The sequence below is a fragment of the Patagioenas fasciata genome, chromosome 17, assembly GCF_037038585.1.
Source record: "Patagioenas fasciata isolate bPatFas1 chromosome 17, bPatFas1.hap1, whole genome shotgun sequence".
Taxonomy (NCBI): Eukaryota; Metazoa; Chordata; class Aves; order Columbiformes; family Columbidae; genus Patagioenas; species Patagioenas fasciata.
Genome location: NC_092536.1, coordinates 12,158,116 through 12,175,344, shown reverse-complemented (window position 1 = coordinate 12,175,344; position 17,229 = coordinate 12,158,116). Strand labels below are relative to the sequence as shown.

The 17,229-nt window shown below is 45.9% G+C and overlaps 1 protein-coding gene across 2 annotated transcripts in view; it reads right to left on the bottom strand.

Annotated features, from left to right (window-relative positions):
* Nucleotides 1-15,267, bottom strand: part of FBXW8 (F-box and WD repeat domain containing 8) — a 53,383-nt gene extending 38,116 nt beyond the window's left edge. For both annotated transcript variants that reach the window (XM_065851288.2, XM_065851289.2), the window contains exons 1-4: nt 14,719-15,267; nt 11,534-11,638; nt 4,139-4,303; nt 3,456-3,544 (exon numbers count right to left, since the gene is read on the bottom strand). In XM_065851288.2, coding sequence (XP_065707360.2) covers nt 3,456-3,544; nt 4,139-4,303; nt 11,534-11,638; nt 14,719-15,150 — 791 coding nt within the window. In that variant the 5' untranslated portion in view covers nt 15,151-15,267. The remainder of the gene's footprint in view (nt 1-3,455; nt 3,545-4,138; nt 4,304-11,533; nt 11,639-14,718) is intronic.
* Nucleotides 15,268-17,229: the final 1,962 nt, after the last annotated feature.

Sequence of the window (17,229 nt, the reverse complement as noted above, 5' to 3'; positions counted from 1 at the left end):
CTGTAGAAAGGCTGGCGAATACAACATTGATTGGGAGTGAGGTAACCACAAACACCGCTGTCTCAAATGAAAAGGGATTCGAGGTCTGACCCAGAAAACAAGCATCGTAACCGCCGGGATGAAATTTTAATGATAAACACAAGATGCTCTGCACGCGGGCCAGATTGAATTATCTGATGTCAGGCAGTAAATGCAGGGCGCTCGGAGCAAGAGGAGCCGCTCGCAGCCACCTTCAACTGCAGCTCAGGTTGCACTTCATCAATCCTTGATATTCTGCCATCTTCTGGCTCCAGCTTTGGCAGCAGCACAGAGACAACAGAGAGTACATGAAATAGGTGTATTTTTCTAAGGGAGAGCTAACCCTGAATAGTTAATCTTTTAGTTAACAAAGAGACCTGCTCCTGAACCAGTTCAGGCAAACCACGCCTCTGTTTATTACACTTGTAGCTGCTATTTTAAGTCACTCTGCCCCCAACCTGTACAAATTCCTTCTTGGAAAGATCAAAAAAAGCTCTCCAGCAGCTAAAATAAGGATTATGCTGCTTCCCAGCAGAGTTCGGAGCAGTATAGTGAGCCACACAAGGTCAGGTCTATCAGAGCACAGGTCTAAATCAGATTGTTCCCAGGCCTGCTCCAAGACCCCACATACACCACAGCCCCAGCATTTCTGCTGGAAAACCCTCTCTCACCACCCCTTTTTTTAGATTTATATACCAATTCTCTGGTCTTCCAAGATGCCGAGTGGGAGCTCCTGGAAGCAGGGATCAGCTGCTGTGTCCTGCTACAGTTTCCAGCTCTAAAGACAGAGTTTAACGCCTGCTTGGCTGGACTAGGCCGAGCCAGAGCGTCGCAGCTGCTCCGCAAAGTCAGACATCAAAAAAACCTGCTAAAAACTGAACGGCCTTATTTTCCTCCAGTGCAGCAACCCGACTACAAAAGAAAGAAAGGTCAATGATGCCACAAGCCACTGCTTTGAAAATCCCGGGAAATGCTGCAGACAAAACTAGTTTTAAGATCATCGCCAGCTTCTTAAGTCTCGCAAAGTCACACGTCTGTTTAGTTTTATGTACACGGTAAGTGTCACTGCAATCTATGATTATTCACATGTAAAGCCAGGAACATAAGTGTTTGTGAAACTGAAGATATAATCATTAAACACAACAGATAATTGATATTTATATCGAGAAGAAAATTGACTTCTGTTAACCTCAGCTATTAAATTACTTCTTCAGGACTGCAAGAACGCAACAGCTAGTTATTGATCCCCAGATTCATTACACTTTCATGACAAATTTGCAAGCGCCATGCCGTTAAGTACAATACTATAAGCTGGGGGGATAAAAAACAAAAGGAAGGGTTATGTTTGGATTTAAAAACAATACTTATCAAACACACATAATGAATAAAGTCTTTCCCTGCACACCCTGCTAATGTCCTTGGAAGTTTCAGTTATAACTTTAGGTCTTGTTTGCTATTTACCATGACATCCCATGGGCTATTACTGGGGGTGTCACAGTGTGGCGTCCTCTTGCAGACTCGGATCATCACTGGCAGAACAACGAATTCATTGTCTCTTGGGTAAGATTCACAGCACAGTTTCCCTCTTGCAGCGATTCACGAGATGCTTTCGGATATCTCAAGCTACCAAAGCAGAGCGAAGGGCGAGTCATAAACCGCAAAGGGATCAATGTGATTGTTGTGTTCTAATATTCTAAACAGTTCATGTACTAACCAGGTAAAGTCTGATTTCACCATGTTTTATCAAAAATAAAAAGATACTTCACTACTAAAATTCATTTTCTCAGAGAAGGGTAATTACCAGAAAGTAATTTGATTGAAACCCATAACATCACTTTTGCTGATGGATACGCATGGGCAGCTTTTCCCCCAGTGGTCTCTCACCTGCTCACCTATTATGAGTCTTACAGGAACCTAAATTATTTCCTCCCTCCCTTCACCATGACAACTGAAGCAAATTCATCAAAAGAATCAACAGATATTGGAGGAACTGGGGAACCAACACAAAAAGACAGTGTGCAACTGTATAAACCAAACTTCCATAGTCCATCAAGCTAAAATACGGACTATTAGAGTTTAACACGTTTTAGATATTACATTTGTGCTGCCTACATACTGCATGTTTGGATATAAATACAATGGAGAAAGTGAAGAAAAAGAAGAGCTGGAGGTTCTGGCAGAAGCCTGGAGACAAATGGGGTTTCTGGCTCCCAAAAAAACATCCAGGAGGTTTCATTAGAGACAGTGGAACAGATACAGGAGCGCAGATCCCGGGCCAAGGCCGGGACTCACTGCCCAAGAGAGGGGTACGGAAGAAATCAACAGTTACAGCGGTGAACTCATCGCATGAAAAGCAGAGAAAGGAAGCAACGATTAATAGAATGGCAGAGAGGACAGAAAGGGAGACTTCCAAATGCAGAATTAATACTAACCCATCAAATATTAAAACTCCCCTCCTGCCGTTCGCTGGTTTAGATTTCTGCTCTCACTTGCCCAACAGCATCCGAAAGTATTTCAACGTATATAGGAGTTATCCACACACAATCTATTTCGAGGCCCCTTCCTTATAACCAATGAGTTAATTTTACAGTGTTTTTTATAAATAGTTTTCTCTACTCCCACAATGCAGAAGCGCAACATTAACATGAAGTGCTACTATAAAACACAGGACTCTGGTATGTTAAGGACAATGTCCTCTGCCCCTATGATGATATAATTTCTATTTATTCACATGACTTCTTCCGGAGGGCTCTAATTACTGACCCTGGAAAACCCAAGCAGAATACAGTGAAGCCTCACAATCACAGCAACCTCTTTGAGAGCTTGGGAGGTTCTCAACATGGTATTTAAAGAGTGTGAAACAAATGAATAGTTAACATTACATCAATGAATAGCTAACATTAAATCAATGTCCCAACAAAGCTTTATATTCAGAAATAAGAAGCTCAAGTTCCTCTGGTTTCTGGGTGTTTTCCACCCTCCCAAATTTATTTTAAATAGCAATGGAGAAAAGTAACAGTCCTTCTGAAGTTACCTTGCCACAGCACACAAGAATATCCTTGTGGTTACGAAATTTCTATGGAAAAAATAATAAAAAAGAGCATTTTTCAGTCTACAATATTTAATACATTCTGGGTGCTTCTGCAGCAAAACAGATACAGTTCATCATAAAGTACTGTTGTCTTTACAGGGACTATATGCACGTGAGATAGTTGTTTTGAATAGCACAATAAAAAGTTGCACTGCTCAAATGACTTGTAGACAGCCACCATTATCAGTCGCTTTAAGGACAATCTAAGTCACCCACAAAGGAACTGCAGTCAGAAAAACGCATGCTTATTTCCTCAAAGGGACGCTTCTTTTGGATTTGCTAAAAAGCAGCACTTGAGGTCTCAAACAGCGAGGATGAAATGAGCACGATGCACCCTTGTACTCACCCGGCAATAACAACTCCATCGCAAGAATGCACGTCACAAAGGATTTTTCCCAGCTCGTACTGCAGCTGGCTCACAGCACCAATGCGGTTCTGCATAGAGAGACGAGAAAGGGAGTGGGAATCGCAACAAATTCATCAACCAAGTTCATTTGCTGCTTCTTGGAAAACTCCGAGCTTTACTGTTGCTACTGACAAGTCACAGAGCAGCTGAGAGAAGACCCATCTATTCTACGTTTGCCTCCTGGGACATTTACAGACAGAAATGAAGGAGAAAGCAGCAAGCACTCTTCGTCATCATTCATAATACACAGGTAGAGAAGTAACTACCAGAACAATTAAAAAAAAGCATTTTTTTTTAGTGGGGATATGTAATGAGCAGGGGAAAGAGTCTTCATCTTTAAAGCTGATTGTCATTATCAAGGGATGGTTGATGTACAAACATCCCTTGTTGAAGTCAATGCAGTAGAAGAGCAAACAGACTCACTCTCAAAATAACCAGTCATTGAGGACAATAAAGGTTTTGCAGCTTGGGCAAAGCCCCATCAACCCTTCAGCAGCTTTCCCATCTCAACCAGCAAAAAGCTGTAACACCAAAGACCAGCTTTTCGCTACCACTTGCTTGAACCAGGTTCCCATTTTTCTGCAGTACCCGGATCCCATTAAATAGAATCAATCCCCTTGTACCTTCCAGTTGGTTTTCAGAGCGCGCTCTCTGGCACGGCAGCTCCTGAGGACGAGCTTCCAGCAGGAACGGTCCGAGATGCTCGTATCTAACAGGTATCCCTCCTGCTGGCACAACCGGTACCACAGCACTTCATCTTCTGCGAGGATTTTCCATGTCCTGCTGACCTACAAATCAAATTTTTATATTGAAATATATATATATTATATATATATATATAGCACAAAGTTAAAGTAAAAATTACACTTAATATAAAATTATTTAAATAACATCTGAAATATACACTTACAAAACAATACAGACCTGCACTGAGACTAAATTCTTACCTAAACACATATACTACTGACAGTATGGAAAACAACCAGCCATCCTTTTAACAAAATACTTGTTTTCTGTGGCTTCTTTTGGAAAAAAACTGAGTTTCCCCTCCACTAAAAGTTGACATGGGCACCAGTGAGTAGTGGCCACCCCATCAAATTGAAACGTCAGTGTATCAGAAAATCTTGAAGGAAATAAAGCAAGAAAACAATTAAGACAGCATTGTAAGTTTAGAGCAAAAATATGAATTTATTTTCATATTTGTGGCCAAGAAAGCCCCTCAGATCACAGCACTATATCTCTAAATTCCTACTGACAATGCCTGATTAGGTGTAGGACATTGGTGATTTATAACCTATTGTATTACAGTGTGCATAAATAGGAATGAATTATTAAGTTTTTCAAGTAGCCTCGAGTTGCTGTCCATTTCAGAGAGAACAGCTTCATCATAATCAATTGTGGGCTTCGAATTAAAGATTCAAGAGGTAAGAGCCAACTTGAGTAGCATTTGTTCTCTGTTATTCTTAATTTAAGAAAAAAACAGATGTAACCAACGAAAACCGCTCCGGATGAAAGCAGCAATCAATTCTACGCTGTTTCCAAAGGATTACAAAAACCCACCTCAGACTGACATCATTTTTAGCAACTTGCAATTAAGCATCTAATGCCCATTTCGGTCCCAAGATTACACCAAGAATCCAGGTCTCCCATCCATACCAGTTCGCAGGCCCACATCTCCGTGTTTCCTTGCCATTCATTCCACATTTACACACAGATACAACACGGCACAGGGAGGTGAAAGATGAAATATTACCCGTTCTCTATTTTATAAGATTAATCTCCTTTGTATTTTATCATTAACATGTACATCTTGCTTCAGACTTCTTAAAACTACAGCTTTCAAATACAAAGTATAGCTTCACAAAATTATATATAGTGGGGAATACTGAAATTATAGCTTCACAAAATTATGTATCACGGGGAATAGTGAAATTATGAGGTCCTGCTGGCTGGTGCAGGTTTGGAAGAAGTCCCTGCAGAACACAAGGGGTTGGAGAAACACAGCGTGCAGTGAGGTTTACAGAGAGGTTAGGGAAACAACACCCCCACCTTCAATAAACGAAGCGATCTCTGAGTTTGTAACATGATCTGTAAAATTTTGCATGTGATGGTTTGGAAGTGTGTGTGCACCTCAGTCCGCTGAATCTAATGCAGCATCAGGCCAAGACTAAGTAGTCAGCCCCAAATTGCACGGAGACGAGAGCCGAGGTCTAGAAATCCCCCATCAGCACAGCCCTGTGTTTTACAGAATCACAGAACGGACTGGGTTGGAAAAGCCCTCACAGATCATCCAGTCCAACCCTTGGTCCAACTCCAGTCCATTGACCAGATCATGGCACTGAGTGCCATGGCCAATCTCACTTTACAAACCTCCAGGGCCGGTGAGTCCAGCACCTCCCTGGGCAGCCATTCCAATGCTGACCACTCTCTCTGCACAGAATTGCTTTCTAATCTCCAGCCTCAATTTCCCCTGGCAGAGTTGAAGCCCATGCCCCCTTGTCCTATTGCTGAGTGCCTGGGAGAAGAGCCCAATCCCCCCTGGCTAGAACTGCCCTTCAGGTCGTTCTAGAGAGTGCTGAGCTCAGCTCTAAGCCTCCTCTTGTCCAGACTGAACAAGCCCAGCTCCCTCAGCCTCTCCCCATAGGGCTTGTGTTCAAGTCCCTTCCCCAGTCTTGTTGCTCTTCTCTGGATCCGCTCCAATGGGTCTCCTTTGGTCACGGTAAATACAAAAAACATCTTGTGCACGTTGTCCCAAACCTCCTCGCACGCTCTGTCATCCCCAAACTGGGACAGTGCACATGGCCAGATGTCCCCTGGAAATCTCTCCAAAGGTCCCAGCCGTCTCCTTTACATTGTGTTGCCTGTCGGTTGTGCTGTAACAACACACGTCTGTCATCCCTGCTCTCAAAAACCAACAAGCTGCAAGGAATCAAGAATTACATCATCAGATGGATCCCATGATCCGTTTCTTCCAAAGAAAAATTTGATACCAACGTATAAGAGCAGCTCACAAACAGGAATATCCAAGTCCAGCAGAGCTAATATTCTAGTTATTCAACAAAAGACCTCCATTCAAACTAGCAGACATCAGCAGACAAAGAAAACAACCTGGGTAGGGCAATCGTAGCTGCCTTATGAGTGATACAAACAGCACTGAGTCTTCCCAAGCATTATACATCATCCTGTAACAAAAAAAGCAGCGCTTAATGCTCCTGTCCCTATAGGGGAACACTCAGAAAGGTCGAAAGCAAAAAAAAAAAGGCAATCCCAATTTCAAACCGCAACAGTTTAGTGGGGAATTTGCTCTTGATTTGGTTTTAGAGTAACATAAATCCATGCATTATTGCTCAAAGAAGGAAAAATAAAGAAGAAACACCCAGCCTTTTGCTGACACACACAAAAAAGCAGCTGTTGTGCAGGAGCGGAGCGGCCGGTCAAGCGACAGCACCTCTGTCCTCTGTCCCCTCGGGTCACAGCAGCACATTCGGCTGACACCGAGGGGCTGGGGGACAGACACCCGCACAAACAAAGCCAAATTACAGCAGCTTTTGCCTTCCTTAAACAAAAAGGCAAACATGCACACCTTTGGAGTTTGCCAAAACAGACAATGTTGTACAGACCTTTCTAGTTTCAAGGTCTTAAAAGCATTTTACAAAGACTGTAATAAAAAAACGGGGGGGACTACATCAAATTTAGAGTGGTTTTTTGACTTTCAGGAACAAACATTCAAGGGGAATAAAGATCCTATCCTATTATGATTTTTTTTTCTAATCAAATTACACCGAATCCTGCTGCTTTACAAGCATGAATTTCCAAAGGGTCCCTAACGCGGCCTTTTCTTAATGCACCAAAACTGGCACGATGAACCCCTGTAAAAGCCCCACTGAGCGAGCCCCAGCTGCAAGAAACCTCTAATAAAAGTGTCTCAAGCATTTCGCTTTACAGCGCCACTGTGAGCCACCGCATTAAAACCAGGCTTTGGCTCGGAGTCAGCTTTATTAGATCTGCTTGACTTCGAGTTCCAGGTGAGGCCCCGAAAGCCGCAGCGTTACGGCTTTATTGATACGCACCCGTACGTTCTGCTGGTCGGGGAGACGCCGAGAGGCGCAAAGCTCTTAATAAACAATGAACTGAATTATTTCCAAATCTACACTATGTAGAAACTCCAGCAACGATCAATGACAACACCTTACAGGGTCCTTTATAGGTTTAGAGTCCCCAAGTCAATTTTGTCTTTAGTTTTCCTATTATCTTTTCACTACAGCTCTCAACAAAGAAACTTTGGTTTCCCCTGAGCTCCACACAGGAACAGTTTTATACCTTAGAGTTCAGCAAGTAATAATGCTCCGAAGGACTTCAAAGGCTTTTGCTGACACAGGTTTTGCCTTTGGGGGATTTTTCTTCCCCCCAGGAAAGAGAAAAAGTTAAATAAATAAACCCACCTCTTCCATCAAATCCTAAATTTCTTCTAATCCTGTCTAAATCAACTGGCTCAAGTCCTACTGGAGGTTTATTCATCTCTCTCCATCTGATAAACCGTCTTTGTTTCGTGAGATTTATTTTCTTCCCTAGTCACACAAAGACACATTCAAGGTTCATTCGCTGAAGCCAGGAGCCACAATTCAAAATATCTGGACTTTCAATTCAGTACAATACGCAGCACCAAACAGTATTTAATCTGAAGCTATTCAGATGCACATTTACCAGGTGGAAGCTGCTCATCTTTTCAATTTACAGCCATAATGTTATTTTAGGTCTCATGCTGAGCCCAGGATATCCTGATCCACCCGTTGCTCTGCTCTCTCTCTACGAGGAGGATGGATGATTAGCTTTACCCATACACAACCTTGATGCAAACGTATGCTCAAAAAACACATTAGATTTTCTATTTTTAAAAGTATAAACACTAAAAGTTTGACAATGCCAGAAGCTCTAGAGGAAAACATCTGAAATTCTTGATCTATGCAAGACAATTAATTCTTAAATTCCTAGAAACAGGCTCCCTTGTCCTAGATACATACACAAGTGTTGTGTTGGTAAACACTTCTAAACCATCTCTCATGTGAAAATGGCAACAGTTCGAGGCAATTTCCCACTGATTTGCTCAGAAATAAAACCGCCTTAGCATTGCCGAGATTCAGTACATATCGTCGAGAGATTCAGTATCACAGGATCCCAGAATGTGAGGGGTTGGAAGGGCCCTGGAAAGCTCATCCAGTGCAATTCCCTCATGGAGCAGGAACACCCAGCTGAGGTTCCACAGGAAGGTGTCCAGGCGGGTTTGAATGTCTGCAGAGAAGGAGACTCCACAACCTCCCTGGGCAGCCTGGGCCAGGCTCTGACACCCTCACCATGAAGTTTCTCCTCATGTTTAAGTGGAACCTCCTGTGTTCCAGTTTGCACCCATTGCCCCTTGTCCTATCATTGATGTCACCAAGAAGAGCCTGGGTCCACCCTCCTGACACCTCCCCTTTCCATATTGATCCCCAGGAATGAGTCCCCCCTCAGTCTCCTCTTCTCCAGCTCCAGAGCCCCAGCTCCCTCAGCCTTTCCTCACACGGGAGATGCTCCACTCCCTTCAGCATCTTGGTGGCTGCGCTGGACTCTCTCCAGCAGTTCCCTGTCCTTCTGGAACTGAGGGACCACAACTGGACACAATATTCCAGGTGTGGTCTCCCCAGGGCAGAGCAGAGGGGCAGGAGAACCTCTCTGACCTACTGACCACCCCCTTCTAACCCACCCCAGGTCCCATTGGCCTTCCTGGCCACAAGGGCCCAGTGCTGGCTCATGGTCACCCTGCTGTCCCCAGGACCCCCAGGTCCCTTTCCCCTACGCTGCTCTCTAATAGGTCATTCCCCAACTTACACTGGAACCTGGGGTTGTTCCTGCTCAGATTCAAGACTCCACACACTTGACCTTGTTATATTTCATTAAATACTGTCGAGAAGTATTTTGCACCACAAAACACAATTTCTGCAGTCTCTGGTATTTACTAGTAAGCAGTGACAACTGTATCTGGAGAAGTTCATAGATAAGACACATCATCTTACCACAAAGCTGAGAGTCTAAAGGCCAGTTAATTGTACATATCTGCAGGATCAGCCCCAAATAACCCAAGAAGCCCTGATGCGTTTCAATCTGTCACACTTGTGGTGTCCCAAGCAATTGTTTTTCTTTTCCCTCTCCAACACGACGAGGAAGCAAAGACTGTTCTCAAACCTGCTCATCACAGATAGTTTGTGTTTTATAGTACTAATTCAAAAAAAATCGAAGAAAAGCTGAGGGTGGGGGGAAATATCAGGGTGAAATTAAAGTTCTCCACGGCAGCCTGTGATGTGATTAAATCTCAAAGAGGCTCCACAGTCAGGCTACTTTACTATTATTTGGTTACCAATTTGGCATAAGGAGCTAAGCAAACAGGTTTTCTCCAAAGGCACTCCCATGTTTCATGATGCCAATTCCACTAACGGGCCCAATTTCACTAACGTCCCAAGGCGCCTTAATAAAAAACCCTTTCTACGACATCGCCATAAAGCAGCAGGGCTTTCCACTTAACAGAGGAGGCTTCCCCCCAAAAAAAACCCAAATCACCAAGAGAAAAATGAAAACGGTACTTATTTTTATTGCTTTGCTTTTTATTTGAACGCTTAAAAGAGAAGCCAGTTGTGCACTAAAAGGATTTGATATTCATCTCGTTCGGAAAGCCTTGTAAAACATCGGGCATTTGCTCAGCTACCTGTGAGCTGCCATGTAGAACCAACTGACTCAGCCTGGGGAGGTGAATAAGAAACATGGACAATTTTCTCAGTGTTAAGCACATCTTATGAGAACAGTTTCAAGTCAAAAAGCAAAGTGAGCGAGAGAGAAATGACGTGCAGCCCAAGCACAGAGAGGAAGAGCAGCCCTTCATCAGTTCTTGTTCCTAAAAGGTATGAGCAAGTCAAAGATTTAAGCAATAACCACCTGTAGCTATTTAACACAATAACTTGCTCATACTGGACATAAAAAGCCCAATTTCTTTTTAATGCATGTGCCACTTGGTGTCTCATTTATTATCCACAAAGCTACATGCTGTCACTTTGCAATTTTTACACGTTATCGGGTTTTTTTCCTCTGACAAACAGTCCATGGTGTGATTTGAGTGTAACACAACGAATGGCTTTGGTTGGATTTTTGTGAAGCTGCAAGATGTCCTCTATATGTAAGAATTCAATGAACACCAGCCCGAAACACTAAATAGTGGCCATGGGAGATTATTCTCAATATTCCACTCTATTTCACAGGGTAATCAGCACTTGCCCATTAAGTTTGCTTTACAGATTCCTTCAGAGAGGACGTTAATCATTCAGTGTGTGAAGAAAGGACATAAAGAGGCTAAATAGTGTGGGCTGAACCCTCCTAAGTGTAGGCAGGTGTGTGTGAGTGTCTAAGTTAGTAAAGCTACCTAAAGGGACAGGCAGTTTACAGCTACACATACATTACACACCATGTTTTTCACACCGGTGAAAGCATTATCTTAAACTATCACCAAAGAAAATATAAACCCTTTGCAGGGGGGAGGAGGAAATCAGGGTCATTCAAGAATTTGCCCTCACATAAAATTACCACAGACAACTTCTACAGTTCAAGTCACACACTGAAAAGTGAGGGGGAACAGCTTTGTTTCCACGCCTTTAACTCTGCCTTCTAAATATTGCAGCAAGACGCTCACTTATTCCTAAATACATTCACTTCAATCAAAAAATCTTTGCAAGTAGCTATTTTAAATTTGACAGCTTCACTTCTGTCCAAACCACAAATGTTTTATTCAACTCTACTCAACTGCAAGCTATAAATCCAGCTCATTTATTATTATTTTTTTCAATGTTCAGCTTTGAAAGTATTTCCAATAAGTAAAAGCACAATCAGCTGAGCTACTAGGGCTACCACACATCTTCCCTGCATCAAGGTGCCTGTTTCTTGAGTATTTCTGCCAATTCTACATCGTATCAGAGATGCAAACAGTCAGCAGCACTGACCTGAGCACACCTTCCCAATTCAGCCTTGCCCAGGTACTGGAATATCTTCAGTGCCAGTTCATAAGGCAGCTGGATATCAAAGAACGGAACCTCATTTATTTCATTCTGAAAAGAAAAAGGAGAAAATCAATTGTTAGGCTTCTTTAACACACAGCCAGGTAGCGGCAAAAGCTCCCATAGTACAAAGAAAGGATGTTGTATCTTCGATGCCATCTCATTTCCATCAAAATGAAGTAGTATTTCTGTCTCTCCATCCCATAACTGCACCACATCAGACAGACCACAGTGGTGTGAAGGTACCTGGGCTGCTCTTTGTTTTCTCTGAGCCATGTCAAGTAAAGAATTTCATGTGGCCAAACGGAGCTTAAAGCAAATCCAGAACTGTAACACTTATCCATAGTCAGACGGCAGAGAAAGACAAGACACAGGTTCTAGTAAGAAAAGTCTGTCTAAAGTTCCGGCATCAGAAAGACCAAAAACTCAGCACTTTGAAGACATACACTCATTATTCATTTCACTTTCAAATGCAGATGAACAAAAATAAACAAATATTTGATATAAAGCTGAATGAGGATGATGTTACAGTTTGTCTTTAATTAGTAACATATAAATGTCTTTCTACGATTAAATGTGCTGAAAGAATTGCTACTTCAACTGATTAAGTACCCCCAAAAAATTAAAACCAACGAATCCATCACTTTAATCTAACAGCTAAATGCACACATACATTTTTTTTCTAGATGCTTTTCTGTTTAACTACATAATTATTATATCTTCTTCCTGCAGTTATCAAGATTTGTCTTCTCCCTCATTTCTCTCTGGATGTTCTAAATCATCATAGTGTATAACAGAGTGCAAATATCTGACCATTTCTGCGCCACCTATTCTGAAGTTTCGCTCTCAAGCGTTTTTCCCTGGTTTCCGTACCAAACACCTGATCACCCCCATCAATCCTCACGCACAAACCCAGCTGCTAAGTTAAAACCTCTGTCCACTGTTTGCCCTCAGGAAATCACCAGATCCCAAATCAGGATCATCCCCTGCTTCTTGGCACCTTTATTTCTTCGCGGGTCTCTTCTACAGCTACTCCTGTCTCATTTAAACCTGGACGTGCCAATGAAGCTGCAAAAACAGGCAAGGCTGGATTTACTTAAAGCACAGTTACACGGGGAAACCACTGGATAGCACAGTTGCGTTAAAGTTTTTAAAGCAAAAGGTATTCTACGCTAGGTAAATGCTTAGAAAGCAGAAATATGAGCAATTTTCCTATTAGGCCTTTTTAGGAAGACAGCACTAATCTATAAACACTAGAACCTTGCGCTTGTTCTAAAGTTACTTAAGCCAGACCTGCAGTCAACAACATTCCTGTTCCCCTCTCTTCTTGTCTGCAGTTTTCTGGCACAAACGGCTCCTTTTTCCCCTGCACAAACGGCTCCTTTTCCCTCTGCACAAAGATCACCGGCTCCGCTCCCTGCTGTGGATCTGCTTTCACGTGCTTCGAATTGCATCTGTTTCCAAAGGGGACACCAAAGACAAACATAACAGGAGCTCTGAGAGCACATCTGGCCACACGCAGGCAGATCCCGAGCTGGCCAGATGTGAACTCACTTGGATCCAGGAGCCACAGAACCATTTCAGAGCAACGCGCTGCCCAAACAAGACGAGCCATTCGGCAAGGCTAATTAGCTCCGGGCTTATGAGCTCGGGCACAGCACCACTACAAATATATCGCTTCCAAATCGGAGCTGACTTGTGCCCAACCAGCAGAACCTGCTCTGTCTGCAAAAAGTTATCATTGGAAGGACAGGCTGCTTATGGATAGATACAGACACAACAGTCAAGACTGACAGCGCTCTCGTGAAATAATGAGGAAAAAAGAGAACAAACAACTACATATATATATTTTTTAACTCGTCTGCTAAGAGTAAAGATTAAACTAAATAGTAAGAGTAAATTAACCTGCTAAGAGTCAAACTGTAAGCACAAGCCTGTGACAAAGCGCAAGCAACGGCTCACACCGATTCCACCCTAATGAAACCTTAACACTAGAAACAGAACAAGGTCTTCCTTCGTACACCCCCAAAATTCCCGCAGCTTGTCTGTAGCTCATTGCTCACCCCTACAAACCAAGCGGTGACGTTAAGTCAGCACCAGCCTGTTCGCAAAGTACTGGAATGAATCCAAAACTCAAATACCACCGTCCCCTCCGAGACTGATTTGGGCTCCTGTGCGCTAATGGAGCACTAATTCTGTAAATGGATTAATTTGTGCCTTGCAGACAGAAATTTAATCTGCTCCTTTTAATTTTTTTTAAGCAAAGAGTAATTAGTCACAGTTAGGTTAGTAAAAAGAAAGAAAATGGGTTTCCCCCCTAGTTTTCCTACACTGTAAATAAAACCTCTATCACATTTAGAGGATTTACCAAAATAACTTTTATCTGGTTCAGAACTGTATTTAAGACTATTTCCAAATTAACTCCTTTATTTAAAGAATTAAGACTTGTTTTCTTACTACACTGCTGTGGCACAAGGCAGGATGTCCTTAATTACCTTAATGCACAAAATAGCTTGAATAAACAACAAAATATATAAGACAAAAAAGAAAAAAAAAAAAGATCACATGAGAAGAAAAGATTTTGGAGGGTTAAAACCTTGCCAGATGAAACATATTCAGAAGCTGAGGCTACAAACAAGCTCATGGGAACCCAGAACTCGCCCCATCCCAGGGCTGAGGCACAACCAGGTCCTTCACAGAATCCCAGAATGTCAGGGGTTGAAGGGACCTGGAAAGCTCATCCAGTGCAATCCCCCCATGGAGCAGGAACACCCAGCTGAGGTTCCACAGGAAGGTGTCCAGGCGGGTTTGAATGTCTGCACAGAAGGAGACTCCACAACCTCCCTGGGCAGCCTGGGCCAGGCTCTGACACCCTCACCGGGAACAAGTTTCTTCTCAAATTCAAGTAGAACCTCCTGTGTTCCAATTTGCACCCATTGCCCCTTGTCCTGTCACTGGTTGTCACCCAGAAAAGCCTGGCTCCATCCTCATGACACTCACTCTTTATATATTTATAAACATTAACGAGGTCACCGCTGCGCTCCCCTCAGAGCGGCCCCACCGCCGCCCGGCTCCAAACCCACAAACCCCCCCGGCTCCCACGGCACCGACCCCAGCGCCGCCAGCCCTACCAGGTCCCGGATGAGCTGCCCCAACAGGTCGTCGCCGTCGCCGCCTCCGTCCCCCGCGGGCTGCCCGGCGGGGCGGGCGGGAGCCGGGCTGCGCGGGGCCGGACCGGGCGGGCCGCCGCCGTCCAGCAGCCCGCGGGCCAGCGCCAGGTAGCCCGGCTCGGGCGGCTCCGCGCTGCGCCGGCTCTCGGGTTCCGCCGGGGGCTCCGCCGCCTCCTGCCGCCGCCGCTTGGCGCCCCCCGCCAGCTCCTCCCGCCATTGGCGGCGGAACAGCTCCAGCTCCGCCGAGCCCTCGGCCATGGCGGCAGGGCCGGCCCGGCCCGGCCCAGCCTTTCGCCGGCCCGGCACGGAAACCGGCCCCCGCTCCCGCGCGTTCCGCCGCACGAAGGTTCCTACAGGCTCCGGGCCCGGCTGACAGGGGCCGCCGGCCGCCATTTTGTGGGCCCGGGACGGGTGTGAGTGCGGGGGCTGCCCGCGGGCTTCGGGCACACGAGGGAGCGGTGGAGGCCAAGGAACATGCTAGAGGCAGCCGGGCGTGGGAGAGCCGCTGGTGCTGAGGGCCGGGGTGAGGGCAGAGCCCTGGTGGGAAGCCCTCAGCTGCCTCCCAGCCATGGTCAGCCTGTGCGGCCCCACGGGGAAATGCACTCCCAGAAAAGCAGAGGAGTCACCACTGAGGGGGCCATTGCCCACAGAGGAGGCGCAGAGGCACATTGTTCTTCCCTCGGATGACAGGACCCAGTCAGCCCATTTCTTCCACCCGTCTCGTTGGCCAGGTGTGAACTGGAGCCCACGGGCAGGGCTGGTCCTGCCCCGCACCACAGCCATTGCACCTCCCAGGGAAGATGCCACCTGCCCGAATCGCAACCGCCACCTCCTGCAGCCGCCGCAGCCCCGGAGCTGCAGCTTTCGTGGCGCTTTGGGGACAAAACGACATTTGCTCCTCAGCCCTGCAGCATCAAGTCGCCTTGTTGCTTAAAATCTGCATTTCAAATGACGGCAAAACCCAAGTGCCGAAACGCAGCTGCGGAGCTGCTGCTGCTTCAGACAGTCCAGCTGCTGAGTGGAAAAGCTGCGAGTGTTTAAGTCTTCAGCATAACTTCCGTGAAGCGCTTGGGGAAATAAAACAGGTAAGCGATACTTGTCCATGTAAACCAAACAGCTGGGCACTGGTGAACATGCTAAACTCTGCGGCCTCGCTCTCAGCAGCTCGTGCCAAAGCACCTCCACCCTCACCCCCACCTCCAGCCCATGCCATGCAGCATCATCAGAGGCCGCTTGCTGTTTTTTCTCCTTTGCAGCTTGTTGCTGCTCATGCAGGTTACAGAACCCAAATTAATGAACAGGCATTTTGGATTCTAGGAAAAACATGAACTGCCTCATTTTGAGGAGGGTTTCCTGCATGTAGAAACCCCACATAAGGTTTGTTTTCCCTCCAAAACAACCATTTGAACTTGCAGGATCTCCCTGGGCTGCAGTGAGGGGCTGCAGAGCAGGAGCTTTCCGTGTGGTGGGATGCAGGGCTGCTCTGGGGAGGGCAGGCGGGCGGGGAAGGTGCTGAGCCCCAGAAGGGTCTCCTTGGAGCCCTTTGCAATACCAGAGTGACCTGCTAAGAAGGTGGCAGCAGCCTCCCTGCTCAGGTGGAAAATAAATGAACCACTTTGGGGTGATTCCTGCCCCACAGGAGCCCCTGCTGCCATCCCAGGGCTCGGTGTGTGATGGGGAGATCTACCTGGGGGTCCCAGCCCAGCTCCTGCACCCTGATGGCTGGAGGGGCTCTGCGTCCCCCTGGGTGAGTGCCTGGGGGCTGTGCAGTCCTGCCTCGGCCACCCAAAATGTGATCAGAATCGGTAATGCTTTGGGTGATGAAATCCCCTCGAGCTGTGTGTAATCCCCTCACTGCCCTCTGCATCTCCACACTGTCACCTGCATCCCCACACTGTCCCCTTCGTCCCACACTGTCACTCGCATCCCACACCATCACCTGCATCCCCAGCCGGTCCCCTCCATCTCACATTGTACCCTGCATCCCCACATGGTGCCCTCCATCCCACATTGTCACCTGCATCCCCACACTGTCCCCTCCATCTCACACTATCACCTGCATCACACTGTCACCTGTGTCCCCACACAGTCCCCTCCATCCTGTGTTGTCACCCTCATCCCCACATTGTCACCTGCATCCCCACACTGTCACCTGCATCCCCACACAGTCCCCTCCATTCCATGTTGTCACCTGCATGCCCACACTATCACCTGTGTCCCCACACTGTCCCCTGCATCCCACACCATCACCTGCATCCCCAGCCGGTTCCCTCCATCCCACATTGTCCCCTGCATCCCTGCATGGTCCCCTCCATCCCACGTTGTCCCCTGCATCCCTACGCTGTCCCTTCCATCCCATGTTGTCACCTGCATCCCCAGCCAGTCCCCTCCATCCCACAGTCACCTGTGTCCTCACATGGTCCCCTCCATCCCATATTGTCCCTTGTATCTCCACACTGTCCCTTGCATCCC